The following is a 20303-nucleotide window of genomic DNA, read 5'->3' on the forward strand; positions in this document are numbered from 1 at the left end:
TATCTCCACCTCAAGTCCTGAACGTTACTCACCTCCCTCTGCACCTCCACATGCCAGGTCTGGAACTCCTCCCATCTCCACTTCTAAATCCCGAACCTCTCTCATCTCCACCTCAAGTAGTAAATGTCTCTCATCTCCCTCTGCACCTTCACATGCCAGGTCTGGAACTTCTCCCATCTCCACTTCTAAATCCTGATCCTCTCTCATCTCCCTCTGCACCTTCACATGCCAGGTCTGGAACTTCTCCCATCTCCACTTCTAAATCCTGAACCTCTCTCATCTCCCTCTGCACCTTCACATGCCAGGTCTGGGATATTCTCCCATCTCCACTTCTAAATCCGGAACCTCTCTCATCTCCCTCTGCAGCTTTATATACCATATCTGGAATTCCTCTACTCGAGTACTTGTTGCTGATAGAGAATCGTCTCTACCATTTGTTCCTGACCCTCGTTCCTGGTTCTTGTTCTCCTCGTTCCTGTCCTGTCTATGATTTGGACTGACTGCACGGATATCGACTTAGGCTGCAGCGTGGTCAAGCAAAGCAATCTCCAGACCCAGACCTCCGCTATGCCTGACCACGCTTCTGCCTATCTCCAGACCCAGACCTCCGCCAAGCCTGACCACGCTGCAGCCTATCTTCAGGCCCAGACCTCCGCTACGCTTGACCATGCTTCTGCCTATCTCCAGACCCGGACCTCCCCTACGCCTGACCACATTTCTGCCTATCTCCAGACCCAGACCTCCCTACGCCTGACCACATTTCTGCCTATCTCCAGACCCAGACCTCCGCAATGCCTGACCATGCTTCTGCCTATCTCCAGACCCGGACCTCCGCTACGCTTGACCATGCTTCTGCAAATGTAACCCCAATAGTTAAAAAGGGCTCCAGGGGTGATCCGGGAAACTACAGACCGGTTAGCCTGACTTCAGTGCCAGGAAAAATAGTGGAAAGTGTTCTAAACATCAAAATCACAGAACATATAGAAAGACATGGTTTAATGGAACAAAGTCAGCATGGCTTTACCCAGGGCAAGTCTTGCCTCACAAATCTGCTTCACTTTTTTGAAGGAGTTAATAAACATGTGGATAAAGGTGAACCGGTAGATATAGTATACTTGGATTTTCAGAAGGCGTTTGACAAAGTTCCTCATGAGAGGCTGCTAGGAAAAGTAAAAAGTCATGGGATAGGTGGCGATGTCCTTTCGTGGATTGCAAACTGGCTAAAAGACAGGAAACAGAGAGTAGGATTAAATGGACAATTTTCTCAGTGGAAGGGAGTGGACAGTGGAGTGCCTCAGGGATCTGTATTGGGACCCTTACTGTTCAATATATTTATAAATGATCTGGAAAGAAATACGATGAGTGAGATAATCAAATTTGCAGATGACACAAAATTGTTCAAGTAGTTAAATCACAAGCAGATTGTGATAAATTGCAGGAAGACCTTGTGAGACTGGAAAATTGGGCATCCAAATGGCAGATGAAATTTAATGTGGATAAGTGCAAGGTGATGCATATAGGGAAAAATAACCCATGCTATAATTACACAATGTTGGGTTCCATATTAGGTGCTACAACCCAAGAAAGAGATCTAGGTGTCATAGTGGATAACACATTGAAATCGTCGGTTCAGTGTGCTGCGGCAGTCAAAAAAGCAAACAGAATGTTGGGAATTATTAGAAAGGGAATGGTGAATAAAACGGAAAATGTCATAATGCCTCTGTATCGCTCCATGGTGAGACCGCACCTTGAATACTGTGTACAATTCTGGTTGCCGCATTTCAAAAAAGATATAATTGCGATGGAGAAGGTACAGAGAAGGGCTACCAAAATGATAAAGGGGATGGAACAACTCCCCTATGAGGAAAGACTAAAGAGGTTAGGACTTTTCAGCTTGGAGAAGAGATGACTGAGGGGGGATATGATAGAGGTGTTTAAAATCATGAGAGGTCTAGAACGGGTAGATGTGAATCGGTTATTTACTCTTTCGGATAGTAGAAAGACTAGGGGGCACTCCGTGAAGTTAGCATGGGGCACATTTAAAACTAATCGGAGAAAGTTCTTTTTTACTCAACACACAATTAAACTCTGGAATTTGTTGCCAGAGGATGTGGTTAGTGCAGTTAGTATAGCTGTGTTTAAAAAAGGATTGGATAAGTTCTTGGAGGAGAAGTCCATTACCTGCTACTAAGTTCACTTAGAGAATAGCCACTGCCATTAGCAATGGTAACATGGAATAGACTTAGTTTTTGGGTACTTGCCAGGTTCTTATGGCCTGGATTGGCCACTGTTGGAAACAGGATGCTGGGCTTGATGGACCCTTGGTCTGACCCAGTATGGCATTTTCTTATGTTCTTATCTCCAGACCCAGACCTCCGCTACGCCTGACCACGCTTCTGCCTATCTCCAGACCTCCATTACGCCTGACCACATTTCAGCCTATCTCCAGATTCAGACCTCCGCTACACCTGACCACGCTTCTGCCTATCTCCAGAACCGGACCTCCGCTACGCCTGACCATGCTTCTGTCTATCTCCAGACCCAGACCTCCGCTACGCCTAACCACGCTTCTGCCTATCTCCAGACTCGGACCTCCGCTACGCCTGACCATGCTTCTGCCTATCTCCAGACCCGGACCTCCGCTACGCCTGACCACGCTTCTGCCTATCTCCAGACCCGGACCTCCGCTACGCCTGACCACGCTTCTGCCTATCTCCAGACCCGGACCTCCGCTACGCCTGAGCACGCTTCTGCCTATCTCCAGACCCGGACCTCCGCTACGCCGGACCACGCTTCTGCCTATCTCCAGACCCGGACTCCGCTACGCCTGACCACGCTTCTGCCTATCTCCAGACCCGGACCTCCGCTACACCTGACCACGCTTCTGCCTATCTCCAGACCCCGACCTCTGCTAAGCCTGACCACGCTTCTGCCTATCTCCAGACCCGGACCTCTGCTAAGCCTGACCACGCTTCTGCCTATCTCCAGACCCCGACCTCTGCTAAGCCTGACCACGCTTCTGCCTATCTCCAGACCCGGACCTCCGCTACGCCTGACCATGCTTCTGCCTATCTCCAGACCCGGACCTCCGCTACGCCTGACCATGCTTCTGCCTATCTCCAGACCCAGACCTCCGCTACGCCTGACCATGCTTCTGCCTATCTCCAGACCCGGACCTCCGCTACGCCTGACCACGCTTCTGCCTATCTCCAGACCCCGACCTCTGCTAAGCCTGACCACGCTTCTGCCTATCTCCAGACCCGGACCTCTGCTAAGCCTGACCACGCTTCTGCCTATCTCCAGACCCCGACCTCTGCTAAGCCTGACCACGCTTCTGCCTATCTCCAGACCCGGACCTCTGCTAAGCCTGACCATGCTTCTGCCTATCTCCAAACCCAGACCTCCCCTACGCCTGACCATGCTTCTGCCTATCTCCAAACCCAGACCTTTGCTACGTCTGACTACGCTACAGCCTATCTCCAGATTTTGATCATTGCTTTGATTGACTCGCTATTGACTTCTCCGTGATCAGATCTCAGCACTGTTTGCCACGACGTCCACTTTGCCGCTGGCCCTGATCCAAGCCTGTCATTGATGCCTCTCCTAGCTTACTCCCTGGAAGTGGACTTATTAGGCTCCGGCCTACCTTTGCTCGAGCGCCCTCAGCCAATCTCAGTTCTATTGGCGCCTGAGTTTCAGTATCTTACCCAGTCCAGAATAGGGCTACGCCACCCATCGTCTGCTGTCTCTGGGCTGAACCAATCACTCTTGCTAACCAACCTCGAGCCCCACCTATGTCCTGCCGGCCCCGGCACCCAAAGGCTCAACCCGCGGGGAACGAGGGCTGGTATAGGTGAAGCTCCAGGGGCCTCTGCCAATCAGCCCACTCCTGCCGACGGTGGGGACCCGTAGGTCCTTACCTACGGGTTGCATCAACCGCACCTCGGCCCAAGGGTCCACTCCAACCCAACAACACTTGCTTGTTTTTTATATCTTACTTGATGTTTTACAGCCTAAGCTGGGATGTGCATTTTTCTTCTTTCTCAGTTTGGATTGTGGCTGTGGATGGGGCTCGGCCGGGGGTTGCGGGGGAACTGTTTGCATGGTAGTTATCTCTCCTATTCTTTTTGGGATGCTTGGGGCGCTCTGGGGATGGGTACACAGGGAATTCTAACGGAATTGCTGTTTCCATGCTGTGTCTTTCTCTGCTTTATGCTTTCTATAGCCAAATTAGACCTCATGTTGGAATCACTGATTGGGATGGGGGCCTATGCTGGGAGGACCCCCATTGAGAAGAAGTTGCCTCACTCCTCTGTACTGTTTTTCTTGCTAAACCAGATTATCTAATCGGGGAACTCGTTTACTCTCCTGGAATGTATGCGGTATCAATTCTCCTGTTAAACGGTCTAAAATCCTCACAGTTTTAAAGAGGAAGTCCGCAGATTTAGTGTTTTTGCAAGAGACACATCTTAATGATTTGGAAGATGGGAAATTGCACAGGAATTGGGTGGGAGTGGTTCACTTTGCATCTGCTTCTTCCAAATCCGCTGGAGTGGCCATTTTAATTAACAAGCAGCTGGCCCTTAAGGTTCAAATGGAAATCAAAACCCACAGGGGCGATATATCATTTTAGTCACCGACCTTAACAAAACCACTCTTGTATTTTGCAATCTCTATGCCCAACAATTACAATCCAGGTTTCTTTTGGGAGATCTACCAAATATTCCTTCCTTATACGGGAGATGCCATCATTGTTGGAGGAGATTTTAACGCCATTCGTGATCCTCAATTGGACAAATCTTATGCGCACCGAAAGATACTCGTGCTGGTAAAGGTCTCTCATTTTTAGAGCACTCCTTACATTTGGTCGATGCCTGGCGTCTCCTGCACCCTACAGATAAAGATTTCACCCATCTGTCCCGCGCCCATGCGATCTTTTCTAGACTGGATTATTTTTTAATCAGTAATCATATTTTTTCTAAAGTAAGTGATACAGGCATTGATGATATTATCATTTCGGACCATGCTCCCATGTGGCTTGACCTGGCGTGTTCCCATCCTCCACCATCTTCTTTTATTTGGCATTTCCCATATTGCTTAGCTGATGATACTAACAATCAGGTATTTCTTTATTTACAAATACAACATTACATTAGTCTTTATCACCGTCTTCCATTCTCTGGACGCCCTGTTTATGTTTGAAAAGATGCAACATTTTCCTCTGTCCTCTTACTACAAAGGTCTCACAAAGCTTACACCTATTGATACCTGCTCTACTCTAGCGGAAAGATGGAATAATGATGGTGTGTTTACGGTCACCGCCTCTACTCTTCAGTCCTGTTTTAAACAAGTGTCTATGGCCTCCCCGAACACGTATTATAGGGAAATGCAGTACAAATTTCTTCGGCGAGCTTATGTGTCTGCCCAAATAGCATTCGGCTCAAAATTCTCAGCTTCCGCTACTTGTGGGAAGTGTCACGGAACTATTGGTACGATGTCCCATTCTTTCTGGGCATGTCCCCCTTATAAAACATTTTTGGAGCCATATTGTCAGCTATGGAGTTCCAATTCCCTTATCTCCGATCCTGTGGCTCTTTGGTTGCATTCCTCCTTTACAGGTTCGGAGAGTTGGGATTCATTTATTTCTCCAGAAAGTAGGTCTGATGGGGGGAAAAAAGTGATCCACCTTGGCTGGAAAAGTTCAGCGGTCCCTTCCTTTTGGCTTATGGCGTAACTACCTTCACCACATGATGCTTCACCACATGATGATACTTCACTTTCAATGCATATCCAGCATAGCTCTCTGCTTCAACAGCAGGGGAGAAGAAAAAAGGATTCGCACTCACAAAGCGGGGAGTAGCTGGCTTGTTACGGCGGTTACTACTCCAAACCAAATAAGCCTGATACTTCACTTTCAATGCATATACAGCATAGCTCTCTGCTTCAACGGCAGGGGAGAAGAAAAACTGATACTTCACGCATATCCAGCATAGCTCTCTGCTTCAACGGCAGGGGAGAAGAAAAACTGATACTTCACGCATATCCAGCATAGCTCTCTGCTTCAACGGCAGGGGAGAAGAAAAACTGATACTTCACGCATATCTAGCATAGCTCTCTGCTTCAACGGCAGGGGAGAAGAAAAACTGATACTTCACGCATATCCAGCACAGCTCTCTGCTTCAACGGCAGGGGAGAAGAAAAACTGATACTTCACGCATATCCAGCATAGCTCTCTGCTTCAACGGCAGGGGAGAAGAAAAACTGATACTTCACGCATATCCAGCACAGCTCTCTGCTTCAACGGCAGGGGAGAAGAAAAACTGATACTTCACGCATATCCAGCACAGCTCTCTGCTTCAACGGCAGGGGAGAAGAAAAACTGATACTTCACGCATATCCAGCACAGCTCTCTGCTTCAACGGCAAGGGAGAAGAAAAACTGTTACTTCACGCATATCCAGCATAGCTCTCTGCTTCAACGGCAGGGGAGAAGAAAAACTGATACTTCACGCATATCCAGCACAGCTCTCTGCTTCAACGGGAAGGGAGAAGAAAAACTGTTACTTCACGCATATCCAGCACAGCTCCCTGCTTCAACGGCAGGGGAGAAGAAAAACTGTTACTTCACGCATATCCAGCATAGCTCCCTGCTTCAACGGCAGGGGAGAAGAAAAACAACCAATAAGGGCTGAATAACATAGTCTGGGTAAAACAAATAAGCATGGGTGTAGCTTGCTTATTGGCAGGGGAGAAGCTTGCTTATTGGCAGGGGAGAAGAAACAGATAAGTATGAGAGAAAAAATGTGTGAAGCTTGCTGGGCAGACTGGATGGGCCGTTTGGTCTTCTTCTGCCGTCATTTCTATGTTTCTATGTTTCTATATGCAGATGGACGTCCTGGCTTCCCGCTGCTCTCCACGTCACAGACGATGGTTTTTGCTGATATGGGACTCTTATATTCAAGAGCACCCGCACAGATCCAGGAGTATGATTTTGAATGATTAACCTTTTACGGTCCTTTGATATTGGCTGTTTTGTTCTCTGCTTGCACAGTGTGGTACCTCATTCCCTGCTGGTGGGTGGGGGAAGGGGGGGAGTGGGAGGGGCTGGGGACCACTGTACACATTTGTATGGTTATTATTCAATGTGCTCTATTTAAGGATGCATCAGAAACACTGCATCCTAAACCATGTTTGTTTGTTCACTCAAATAATAAAAATTGTTTGAACTAAAACCCCAGGGCAGAGACCTCAAAAATCTTTCTAACTTACAATCCTGAACATCCTTCAACGCTGTGGACCTACCGCCGGGATGGGCTTTCTCTTCATACCCGCCAAATCGACCTTAGGCAGAGCAAAAAGCTCCAATGCCTGTTCAGGTAACAGATAAAGGCTCACAATGGCCCTTCCCACCTTTAAACCGAAATCAGGAGACCCCCATTCTGCTTCAACCATTTTCTGCACCAACTTGTGATATGGGAAGGCTGTGGGGGGACCCTGCATCCCATCAAGGACCGGATCCGCCCCGTCCCCCTGTGGGATCTTAATCCCAAGAACCTGAGAAGGCAGAGGGAGCAAGGCGTAGAGCTCGTCTTTCCTAAAAAGATGTTAAACCTTCGGGTCATCCCCCTGGGGCACTGGGACCTCCACAGAGTCTCCTGGATCTGCATCTCAGGCCACCGGAACTACAAGATCCACCGGAACATCCTCCACCTCTATGGAAGCCTCGACAGATTCATCAGAGTCATCCCCCAGGTCAGAATCCAAGGGGGAACCCGATGAATTGTGTACTAGAGTGATCCAATGTCGCCCAGAGCGAATGTGTTTCGGGTCTAATGGACGCCCCCCCCCCCCCCCGTAGGCTGGGATGTAAAAGACCATGGCTCCCTGGAACGCCCTTCCGGAGGAAGTGGTGAAGACTAAACTGTGAAGGACTTCAAAGGGGCATGGGATAAACACTGTGGATCCCTAAAATGCTAGAGGATGGGAATAAATAAAAAAGCTTAACCGGTACGGAGGGGCAGTTACTGCCCTTAAGAGAAACATGGGGGTAACCTGCACGGAGCGGCAGTTACTGCCCTTAAGAGAAACATGGGGGTAACCTGCACGGAGCGGCAGTTACTGCCCTTAAGAGAAACATGGGGGTAACCTGCACGGAGCGGCAGTTACTGCCCTTAACAGAAACATGGGGGTAACCTGCACGGAGCGGCAGTTACTGCCCTTAACAGAAACATGGGGGTAACCTGCACGGAGCGGCAGTTACTGCCCTTAAGAGAAACATGGGGGTAACCTGCACGGAGCGGCAGTTACTGCCCTTAAGAGAAACATGGGGGTAACCTGCATGGAGCGGCAGTTACTGCCCTTAACAGAAACATGGGGGTAACCTGCATGGAGCGGCAGTTACTACCCTTAACAGAAACATGGGGGTAACCTGCACGGAGCGGCAGTTACTACCCTTAACAGAAAGCATGGGGGTAACCTGCATGGAGCAGGCAGTTACTGCCCTTAACAGAAACATGGGGGTAACCTGCATGGAGCGGCAGTTACTACCCTTAACAGAAACATGGGGGTAACCTGCACGGAGCGGCAGTTACTATCCTTAACAGAAGGCATGGGGGTAACCTGCACGGAGCAGCAGTTACTACCCTTAACAGAAACATGGGGGTAACCTGCATGGAGCGGCAGTTACTGCCCTTAACAGAAACATGGGGGTAACCTGCATGGAGCGGCAGTTACTATCCTTAACAGAAGGCATGGAGGTAACCTGCACGGAGCAGCAGTTACTACCCTTAACAGAAACATGGGGGTAACCTGCATGGAGCGGCAGTTACTACCCTTGTGAGAAACATGGGGGTAACCTGCATGGAGCGGCAGTTACTACCCTTAACAGAAACATGGGGGTAACCTGCACGAAGCGGCAGTTACTATCCTTAACAGAAGGCATGGAGGTAACCTGCACGGAGCAGCAGTTACTACCCTTAACAGAAACATGGGGGTAACCTGCATGGAGCGGCAGTTACTACCCTTAACAGAAACATGGGGGTAACCTGCATGGAGCGGCAGTTACTATCCTTAACAGAAGGCATGGGGGTAACCTGCACGGAGCAGCAGTTACTACCCTTAACAGAAACATGGGGGTAATCTGCATGGAGCGGCAGTTACTGCCCTTAACAGAAACATGGGGGTAACCTGCACGGAGCAGCAGTTACTACCCTTAACAGAAACATGGGGGTAACCTGCATGGAGCAGCAGTTACTGCCCTTAACAGAAGGCATGGGGGTAACCTGCATGGAGCAGCAGTTACTACCCTTAATAGAAACATGGGGATAACCTGCATGGAGCGGCAGTTACTACCCTTAATAGAAACATGGGGATAACCTGCATGGAGCGGCAGTTACTGCCCTTAAGAGAAACATGGGGGTAACCTGCACGGAGCGGCAGTTACTGCCCTTAACAGAAACATGGGGGTAACCTGCAGGGAGCGGCAGTTACTACCCTTAACAGAAACATGAGGGTAACCTGCACGGAGCGGCAGTTACTGCCCTTAACAGAAACATGGGGGTAACCTGCACGGAGCGGCAGTTACTACCCTTAACAGAAACATGGGGGTAACCTGCAGGGAGCGGCAGTTACTACCCTTAACAGAAACATGAGGGTAACCTGCACGGAGCGGCAGTTACTACCCTTAACAGAAACATGGGGGTAACCTGCAGGGAGCGGCAGTTACTACCCTTAACAGAAACATGGGGATAACCTGCACGGAGCAGCAGTTACTGCCCTTAACAGAAACATGGGGGTAACCTGCACGGAGCGGCAGTTACTGCCCTTAACAGAAACATGGGGGTAACCTGCACGGAGCGGCAGTTACTACCCTTAACAGAAACATGGGGGTAACCTGCACGGAGCGGCAGTTACTACCCTTAACAGAAACATGGGGGTAACCTGCACGGAGCGGCAATTACTACCCTTAACAGAAACATGGGGGTAACCTGCACGGAGAGGCAGTTACTGCCCTTAAGAGAAACGTGGGGGTAACCTGCATGGAGCTGCAGTTACTATCCTTAACAGAAGTCATGGAGGTAACCTGCACAGAGCGGCAGTTACTACCCTTAACAGAAACATGGGGGTAACCTGCACGGAGCGGCAATTACTACCCTTAACAGAAACATGGGGGTAACCTGCACAGAGAGGCAGTTACTGCCCTTAAGAGAAACGTGGGGGTAACCTGCACGGAGTGGCAGTTACTATCCTTAAGAGAAACATGGGGGTAACCTGCACAGAGAGGCAGTTACTGCCCTTAAGAGAAACGTGGGGGTAACCTGCACAGAGCGGCAGTTACTACCCTTAACAGAAACATGGGGGTAACCTGCACGGAGAGGCAGTTACTGCCCTTAAGAGAAACGTGGGGGTAATCTGCACGGAGTGGCAGTTACTACCCTTAAGAGAAACATGGGGGTAACCTGCACGGAGTAGCAGTTACTACCCTTAACAGAAACATGGGGATAACCTGCACAGAGTAGCAGTTACTATCCTTAAGAGAAACATGGGGGTAACCTGCACGGAGTAGCAGTTACTATCCTTAAGAGAAACATGGGGGTAACCTGCACGGAGTGGCAGTTACTACCTTGGGAAACTTGCTGGGCAGACTAGATGGACCATTTTGGTCTTTTTCTGCCGTCATTACTATGTTACTATGACTAACTAGTTCTACAGTTTGGTTTCCATTGGAAAAAGTGCAATTCTCATGCATCATTAATACCCTTCAGATATTTAAAAGTCTGCATCGTATCTCTCCTGTCTCTTCTCTTCTCTAGGGTATACAGGTTTAGGTCCTCAAGTCCCATCTCTTATTTGTTTTGGCTGCAGACCCTACATCATTTTGGTTGTCGTTCTCTGGACCATTTTTATCCTTTTTGAGATGAGGGCTCCAGGACTGATCTCAGTACTCCAGGTGAGGCCTTACAAGGACATTGTCGCCTCCTTTTTCCTGCTGGTTATGTCTCTATGCCAGTGCTTCTCAATCTAGTCCTCGGGACAAGCCTAGCCAGTCAGGTTTTCACAAATAATATGCACGAGATAGATCTCCATACAACTGAGGCACTGCATGCAAATGTATCTCATGCATATTCATTGTGGATATCCTGGAAAACTGACTGGCTAGGTGTACCCTGAGGACTGGGTTGAGAACCACCGCTTATGCAGCCCAGCATCCCTCTGGCCTTAGCCAACATCTGGTCCCACTGCTTCAGACTTCAGACACTATCACCGGGCGATCTCTCTCCTGGTCCGTGCACATCAGTCTCTCATTCCCCCCACCCCCTCCCATCGCGTATCGCTGCTTCCAGTTGCTACATCCCCAAATTTGTGACTCTGCACATCTTGGCATTGAATACTAGCTGCCAAACCTTTGATCGCTCCTTGACCTTTCTTAAATCACTTCTCATTGTCTCTACTCCTTCATTCCCACTCCTCATCCTAACACTGGATCCTTTCTCACAGTCATCCCTACACATTTCCCTAGGTCTGCATCCCTGCTCACTTTCAATTCTACCTCCTCTTCCCACGTCTGGATCATGTCTTACCTTCAACCCTATCTCCTCTTCCCAGGACTAGACCCAGTCTCATCTCCATTTTCTCACCATCCTTCCTACCATGCTTGACTTTCTTCTTACCTTCCTCTCTACCTATTGATACTTTTCCATTTCTTGATTCTAGGTCAGAAATATTCTCTTACCTTCAATCCTATCTCCTCTTCCCAGGACTAGACCCAGTCTCATCTCCATCTCCATTTTCTCACCATCCTTCCTACCAGCTTTTTCCTAGCCTGGTTTTCTTCTCACCATCTCTTCTTCTCATGCTTGGCTTTCTTCTCACCTTCCTCTCTACCTATTGATACTTTTCCATCTCTTGATTCTAGGCCAGAAATATTCTCTTACCTCAACCAGGTGGTTGTCTGGACCATACAGATCTTTGTCCAGCTCAATAACCAAACTCTTAAAGAATGACGAAAATTTCCTCTTCAGTTTACTAGGCTGTAACATAAAAAAGATCAAACTATTTGTATACATCCAGCTTGTATTAATTCTCAAAACAATACCCAATCTATCTTCTAATCCACTCATAAAGCAAGAGAAGTACAAGCTGCGGAAACTATAGACCAGTGAGCCTGACTTCAGTGCCGGGAAAAATAGTGGAAACTATTCTCAAGATCAAAATCGTAGAGCATATAGAAAGACATGGTTTAATGGAACACAGTCAACATGGATTTACCCAAGGGAGGTCTTGCCTAACAAATCTGTTTCATTTTTTTGAAGGGGTTAATAAACATGTGGATAAAGGTGAACCAGTAGATGTAGTGTATTTGGATTTTCAGAAGGCATTTGACAAAGTCCCTCATGAGAAGCTTCTAAGAAAACTAAAAAGTCATTGGATAGGAGGCGATTTCCTTTTGTGGATTACAAACTGGTTAAAAGACAGGAAACAGAGAGTAGGATTAAATGGACAATTTTCTCAGTGGAAACGGGTAAACAGTGGAGTGCCTCAGGGATCATGGTCACCAGAACTGCACACAATACTCAAGATGAGGTCGCATCATAGAGCGATACGGAGGCATTAGGATATTCTCTGTTTTATTCTCCATTCCTTTCCTTATAATCCCCAGCATTCTGTTTGTGTATGATATATGAACACAAGATGAGGATGCACCATGGAGTGATACAGAGTCATTAGGATATTCTCTGTTTTATTCTCCATTCCTTTCCTCATAATCCCCAGCATTCTGTTTGTGTATGATATATGAACACAAGATGAGGATGCACCATGGAGTGATACAGAGACATTATGATATTCTCTGTTTTATTCTCCATTCCTTTCCTAATAATCCCCAGCATTGTGTGTGTGTATGATTTATGAACACAAGATGAGGTCACACCATGGAGTGATACAGAGACATTATGATATTCTCTGTTTTATTCTCCATTCCTTTCCTAATAATCCCCAGCATTGTGTTTGTGTATGATATATGAACACAAGGTGAGGATGCACCATGGAGTGATACAGAGGCATTATGATATTCTCTGTTTTATTCTCCATTCCTTTCCTAATAATCCCCAGCATTCTGTTTGTGTATGATATATGAACACAAGATGAGGATGCACCATGGAGTGATACAGAGACATTATGATATTCTCTGTTTTATTCTCCATTCCTTTCCTAATAATCCCCAGCATTGTGTTTGTGTATGATATATGAACACAAGATGAGGATGCACCATGGAGTGATACAGAGACATTATGATATTCTCTGTTTTATTCTCCATTCCTTTCCTAATAATCCCCAGCATTCTGTTTGTGTATGATATATGAACACAAGATGAGGATGCACCATGGAGTGATACAGAGACATTATGATATTCTCTGTTTTATTCTCCATTCCTTTCCTAATAATCCCTAGCATTCTGTTTGTGTATGATATATGAACACAAGATGAGGATGCACCATGGAGTGATACAGAGTCATTAGAATATTCTCTGTTTTATTCTCCATTCCTTTCCTAATAATCCCCAGCATTCTGTTTGTGTATGATATATGAACACAAGATGAGGATGCACCATGGAGTGATACAGAGTCATTAGAATATTCTCTGTTTTATTCTCCATTCCTTTCCTAATAATCCCTAGCATTCTGTTTGTGTATGATATATGAACACAAGATGAGGATGCACCATGGAGTGATACAGAGTCATTAGAATATTCTCTGTTTTATTCTCCATTCCTTTCCTCATAATCCCCAGCATTCTGTTTGCTTTCTTGGCTGCTGCTGCACAATAAGTAGAACATTTAAACATTATTTTCAATGATGACACCTAGATCCTTTTCCTGAGTGGTGGAACCTCGCATTGTGAAGCTATAATTCGGGTTTCTCTTCCCTAAGTGCATCACTCCGCACTTGTCCACATTAAACTTCATTTGCCACTTGTATGTCCAGTTTCCCATGTCCTCTTGCAATTTCTCACAATTCTCTTGTGATTTAACAAGTTTGAATAATTTTGTGTCATCTGCAAATCTGATCACCTCACTTGTTGCTCCCCTTTCCAGCTCGTTAATAAATATATTAAAAAGCACTGGTCCCAGAACAGATCCCTGGGGCACTCCACTATTCACCTTTTTCTACTGGGAAAATTCACCATTTAGCCCTACTCTCTGTTTCCTGTCTTTTAACCAGTTCCCTATCCACAATAGGACACTGCCCCCTATCCCATGGCTTTCTAATTTCCTAAGAAGTCTCTCATGAGGGACTTTGCCAAATACTTTCTGGAAATCCAGATACACGATATCAGCTGGTTCACCTTTATCCACACGTTTATTTACGCCTTCAAAAATATCTAGAAAATTTGTGAGGCAAGACTTCCCTTGGCTAAATCCATGTTGGCTTTGTCCCATTAAACTATAATTATCTATATGTTCAGCAATTCTGTTCTTTATGATAGTTTCTACCATTTTGCTTGGCACAGACGTCAGACTCACTGGTCTGTAGTTTCTTCAATCATCCCTTGATCCATTTTTTTTAAGTTGCCATTACATTGGCAACCCTCCAGTCTTCAGGTAATATAATTGATGTTACTGAAAGCTTACAAATTTCCAATAGCAGGTCCGTAATTTCATTTCTCAGTTCTTTCAGCACTCTGGGATATATACCATCTGGTGCAGGTGATTTGCTACTCTTTACTTTGTCAATTTGCCCTAATACATCTTCCAGGTTCAGTGAGATTTGTTTCAGTTCCTCCAAATCCTCACCTTTGAATATCATTTCTGGCATGGGTATATGTCTTACATCTTGCTCAGTGAACATCAAAGCAAATAATTCATTTAGTCTCTCTGCTAAGCCTTTGTCATCCCTAAGAGCTCCTTTTACCCCTTGATCATCTATTGGTCCAACCAACTCCCTCGCAGGCTTTCTACCTCAAACGACCCTAAAACCATTTTTATTATGAGTTTTTACTTCCATGGCAAACTTCTTTTCAAATTCTCTCTTTGCCTTCCTTATCAGTGCTTTGCTTCTGACTTGCCAGTGCTTATGCTGTTTCCTGTTTCCTTCATTCGGATCCCTTTTCCATTTCCTGAAAGATGTTCTTTTAGATATTATAGCCTCTCTCACCTCATTTAGCCTTACTTTCACCTTTTCTAATGCGTGGAATACATTGGGCTTCCAATTGCTCCTTTCAGTTTTCTCCTAACCATTTCCCTCATTTTATCACAGTCACCTTTCTGAAAGTTAAATGCTTTCATAGTGGATTTCTTTTTTGCACTCCTTCCAATGATTAAGACCAATTTGATAATGTTGTGATCACTATTGCCAAGTGGCTCCAACACTGTAACCTCTCACATCAAACCCTTTGTTCCAATAAGGACTGGGTCTAAACCCGTTTCCCCTCTTGTTGGTTCTGTACCACCACCTCCATGACACAGTCATTTATTTCATCCAGGAACTTTACTGCTCTGGCACATCCTGATGTGACATTCACCCAGTCAGCACCTGGGGTAATTGGAATCACCCATTATTACTGGGCTGCTTCCCTAATTTATTTTAGCATTTCATTGTCTATTAGTTTATTCTGGCCAGGTGGATGGTAATACACCCCCACTACTATATTATTCCCTTTTTCACCTGGAATTTCTATCCATAAAGATTCAACATTGCATTTTCTTTCCTGCAGAACTTTATCTTGTTTGACTTAATGCTCTCTTTAACATATAGGGCCACCCTCCAGCAATTTATCCATCCTATCATTTTGATATAATTTGTACCCTGGTATCACATTGTCCCATTGGTTATCCTCCTTCCTCCAGGTCTCAGAGATTCCAATTATATCTTCCTCTTCATCCAGTGCTATGCATTCTAAATCTCCCATTTTATTTTTTAGACTTTTAGCATTTGTATACATACATTTCAAAGTATGTTTTTTGTTTGTATTAATAACCTGCTCAGTCATTTGGAATCTTTTTACTCTGCTCTTTACTTAAAGGCGCTGGTCCCCTTTGGCATTTATTACAATCTCTCTACTGGGATGCCTTATTTTCTCTGTTCTCTTAGTATCTTTCAAAGATACATCTTTCTGGACCATGCACTTCCGAGTGACTGTTGCTATCGCCTTTTTAAAGGTTAGCGCCAGCAGCCTGGTTCCACTCTGGTTAAGGTGGAGTCCATCCTTTTGGAAAAGCCCCTCCCCCTTCCCCAAAAGGCTCCCCAGTTCCTAACAAACCTAAAATCCTCTTCCCTGCACCATCGTCTCTTCCACGCATTGAGACTCCGGAGCTCTGCCTGCCTCTGGGGACCTGCGCGTGGAACAGGGAGCATTTCAGAGAATGCTACCCTGGAGGTCCTGGATTTCAGCTTTCTACCTAAAACCCTAAATTTGGCTTCCAGAACCTTTCTCCTGCCCTTTCCTGTGTCACTGGTACCCACAGCCGGCTCCTCCCCAGCACTATCTAAAATCCTATCTATGTGATGCATGAGGTCCACCACCTTCACATCAGGCAGGCAAGTTACCAAGCAATCCTTACATCCACCAGCCACACAGCTTTCAACCTTCCTAATAATTGAATCACTAACTATAATGGCTGTCCTAATCCTTCCCTCCTGGGTAAATGCCCCTGGTGACCTATCCTCAGTGTGAGAGGATACTACATCACCTTGAGGACAGGTCCTAACTACAGGATTGCTTCCTGCCTCATCAAGATTATGCTCTCCTTCCAGATGACCTTTCTCCTCCAAGACAGCACTGGGCCTACCAGATTACATAAGAACTTGCCATACTGGGTCAGACCAAGGGTCCATCAAGCCCAGCATCCTGTTTCCAACAGTGGCCAATCCAGGTCACAGGTACCCGGCAGGATTCCTAAATTACATAAGAACATAAGAAATTGCCATTGCTGGGTCAGATCAAAGGTCCATCAAGCCCAGCATCCTGATTCCAACAGTGGCCAATCCAGGTCACAGGTACCCGGCAGGATTCCTAAATTACATAAGAACATAAGAAATTGCCATGCTGGGTCAGATCAAGGGTCCATCAAGCCCAGCATCCTGATTCCAACAGTGGCCAATCCAGGTCACAGGTACCCGGCAGGATTCCTAAATTACATAAGAACATAAGAAATTGCCATTGCTGGGTCAGATCAAAGGTCCATCAAGCCCAGCATCCTGATTCCAACAGTGGCCAATCCAGGTCACAGGTACCCGGCAGGATTCCTAAATTACATAAGAACATAAGAACATAAGAAAATGCCATACTGGGTCAGACCAAAGGTCCATCAAGCCCAGCATCCTGTTTCCAACAGTGGCCAATCCAGGCCATAAGAACCTGGCAAGTACCCAAAAACTAAGTCTATTCCATGTAACCATTGCTAATGGCAGTGGCTATTCTCTAAGTGAACCTAATAGCAGGTAATGGACTTCTCCTCCAAGAACTTATCCAATCCTTTTTTAAACACAGCTATACTACCTGCACGAACCACATTCTCTGGCAACAAATTCCAGAGTTTAATTGTGCGTTGAGTAAAAAAGAACTTTCTCCGATTAGTTTTAAATGTGCCCCATGCTAACTTCATGGAGTGTCCCCTAGTCCTTCTACTATCCGAAAGAGTAAATAACCGATTCACATCTACCCGTTCTAGACCTCTCATGATTTTAAACACCTCTATCATATCCCCCCTCAGTCGTCTCTTCTCCAAGCTGAAAAGTCCTAATCTCTTTAGTCTTTCCTCATAGGGGAGTTGTTCCATTCCCCTTATCATTTTGGTAGCCCTTCTCTGTACCTTCTCCATCGCAATTATATCTTTTTTGAGATGCGGCGACCAGAATTGTACACAGTATTCAAGGTGCGGTCTCACCATGGAGCGATACAGAGGCATTATGACATTTTCCGTTTTATTCATCATTCCTTTTCTAATAATTCCCAACATTCTGTTTGCTTTTTTGACTGCCGCAGCACACTGAACCGACGATTTCAATGTGTTATCCACTATGACACCTAGATCTCTTTCTTGGGTTGTAGCACCTAATATGGAACCCAACATCGTGTAATTATAGCATGGGTTATTTTTCCCTATATGCATCACCTTGCACTTATCCACATTAAATTTCATCTGCCATTTGGATGCCCAATTTTCCAGTCTCACAAGGTCTTCCTGCAATTTATCACAATCTGCTTGTGATTTAACTACTCTGCACAATTTTGTGTCATCTGCAAATTTGATTATCTCACTCGTCGTATTTCTTTCCAGATCATTTATAAATATATTGAACAGTAAGGGTCCCAATACAGATCCCTGAGGCACTCCACTGTCCACTCCCTTCCACTGAGAAAATTGCCCATTTAATCCTACTCTCTGTTTCCTGTCTTTTAGCCAGTTTGCAATCCACGAAAGGACATCGCCACCTATCCCATGACTTTTTACTTTTCCTAGAAGCCTCTCATGAGGAACTTTGTCAAACGCCTTCTGAAAATCCAAGTATACTATATCTACCGGTTCACCTTTATCCACATGTTTATTAACTCCTTCAAAAAAGTGAAGCAGATTTGTGAGGCAAGACTTGCCCTGGGTAAAGCCATGCTGACTTTGTTCCATTAAACCATGTCTTTCTATATGTTCTGTGATTTTGATGTTTAGAACACTTTCCACTATTTTTCCTGGCACATAAGAACATAAGAAATTGCCATGCTGGGTCAGATCAAGGGTCGATCAAGCCCAGCATCCTGATTCCAACAGTGGCCAATCCAGGTCACAGGTACCCGGCAGGATTCCTAAATTACATAAGAACATAAGAAATTGCCATTGCTGGGTCAGATCAAAGGTCCATCAAGCCCAGCATCCTGATTCCAACAGTGGGCAATCCAGGTCACAGGTACCCGGCAGGATTCCTAAATTACATAAGAACATAAGAAATTGCCATGCTGGGTCAGATCAAAGGTCCATCAAGCCCAGCATCCTGATTCCAACAGTGGCCAATCCAGGTCACAGGTACCCGGCAGGATTCCTAAATTACATAAGAACATAAGAAATTGCCATATTGGGTCAGACCAAGGGTCCATCAAGCCCAGCATCCTGATTCCAACAGTGGCCAATCCAGGTCACAAGTACTTGGCAAGTACCCAAACATTAAATAGTAAGGATGTGAATCGTTTTTCTGACGATTGAAAATATCGGACGATATTTTCAAACTCGCCAAGTATCGGGGAGTCCCCAAAAGAGATAGGGAAACCCCATAAAATATTTGTGGGGTTCTCTTATCGTTTTGGGGGGGCAGTGGGAAGAAAGGGCACACAAAAACAACCCCCAAACCCACCCGACCCTGTAAATCTCATTATTTAGAATCCCCCACCCTCCTAACACCCCCAAAACTTTTCTAAAGTACCTGGTGGTCCGACGGGGGTCCCGGGAGTGATCTCCCACTCTCGGGCCATCAGCTGTCACTAATCAAAATGGCGCCGCTGGCCCTTTGCCCTTACCATGTGACAGGGGCTATCGGTGCCATTGGCCAGCCCCTGTCACATGGTAGGAGCAATGGATCGCCTGCTCTGGAGTCCTCTCTCAGGGGCTCTGGGAATGGTATGCCCTCATCTGCAGCAAAGAGTGCAGGGCCCCTGGATGCTGGGACTGTGGAGTTCTGATTTACATATCCATGTCTAGCCAGGATTCCCAGCTCTACTCCATGGCATTTTCTGATTTACATATCCATGTCTAGCCAGGATTCCCAGCTCTACTCACGTGGTATTTTCTGATTTACATATCCATGTCTAGCCAGGATTCCCAGCTCTACTCCATGGCATTTTCTGATTTACATATCCATGTCTAGCCAGGATTCCCAGCTCTACTCACGTGGTATTTTCTGATTTACATATCCATGTCTAGCCAGGATTCCCAGCTCTACTCACGTGGTATTTTCTGATTTACATATCCATGTCTAGCCAGGATTCCCAGCTCTACTCCATGGCATTTTCTGATTTACATATCCATGTCTAGCCAGGATTCCCAGCTCTACTCACGTGGTATTTTCTGATTTACATATCCATGTCTAGCCAGGATTCCCAGCTCTACTCCATGGCATTTTCTGATTTACATATCCATGTCTAGCCAGGATTCCCAGCTCTACTCACGTGGTATTTTCTGATTTACATATCCATGTCTAGCCAGGATTCCCAGCTCTACTCCATGGCATTTTCTGATTTACATATCCATGTCTAGCCAGGATTCCCAGCTCTACTCACGTGGTATTTTCTGATTTACATATCCATGTCTAGCCAGGATTC

At 46.0% G+C, this 20303-nt stretch overlaps 1 protein-coding gene across 1 annotated transcript in view; it reads right to left on the reverse strand.

Moving 5' to 3' along the window:
- Nucleotides 1-20303, reverse strand: part of SMARCD3 (SWI/SNF related, matrix associated, actin dependent regulator of chromatin, subfamily d, member 3) — a gene marked incomplete in the record, with an annotated part of 148545 nt that overhangs the window by 69202 nt on the left and 59040 nt on the right. Inside the window, 1 exon segment of the mRNA XM_029587250.1 lies at nt 11933-12028. Coding sequence (XP_029443110.1) covers nt 11933-12028 — 96 coding nt within the window.

The sequence above is a fragment of the Rhinatrema bivittatum genome, chromosome 2, assembly GCF_901001135.1.
Source record: "Rhinatrema bivittatum chromosome 2, aRhiBiv1.1, whole genome shotgun sequence".
Taxonomy (NCBI): domain Eukaryota; kingdom Metazoa; phylum Chordata; class Amphibia; order Gymnophiona; family Rhinatrematidae; genus Rhinatrema; species Rhinatrema bivittatum.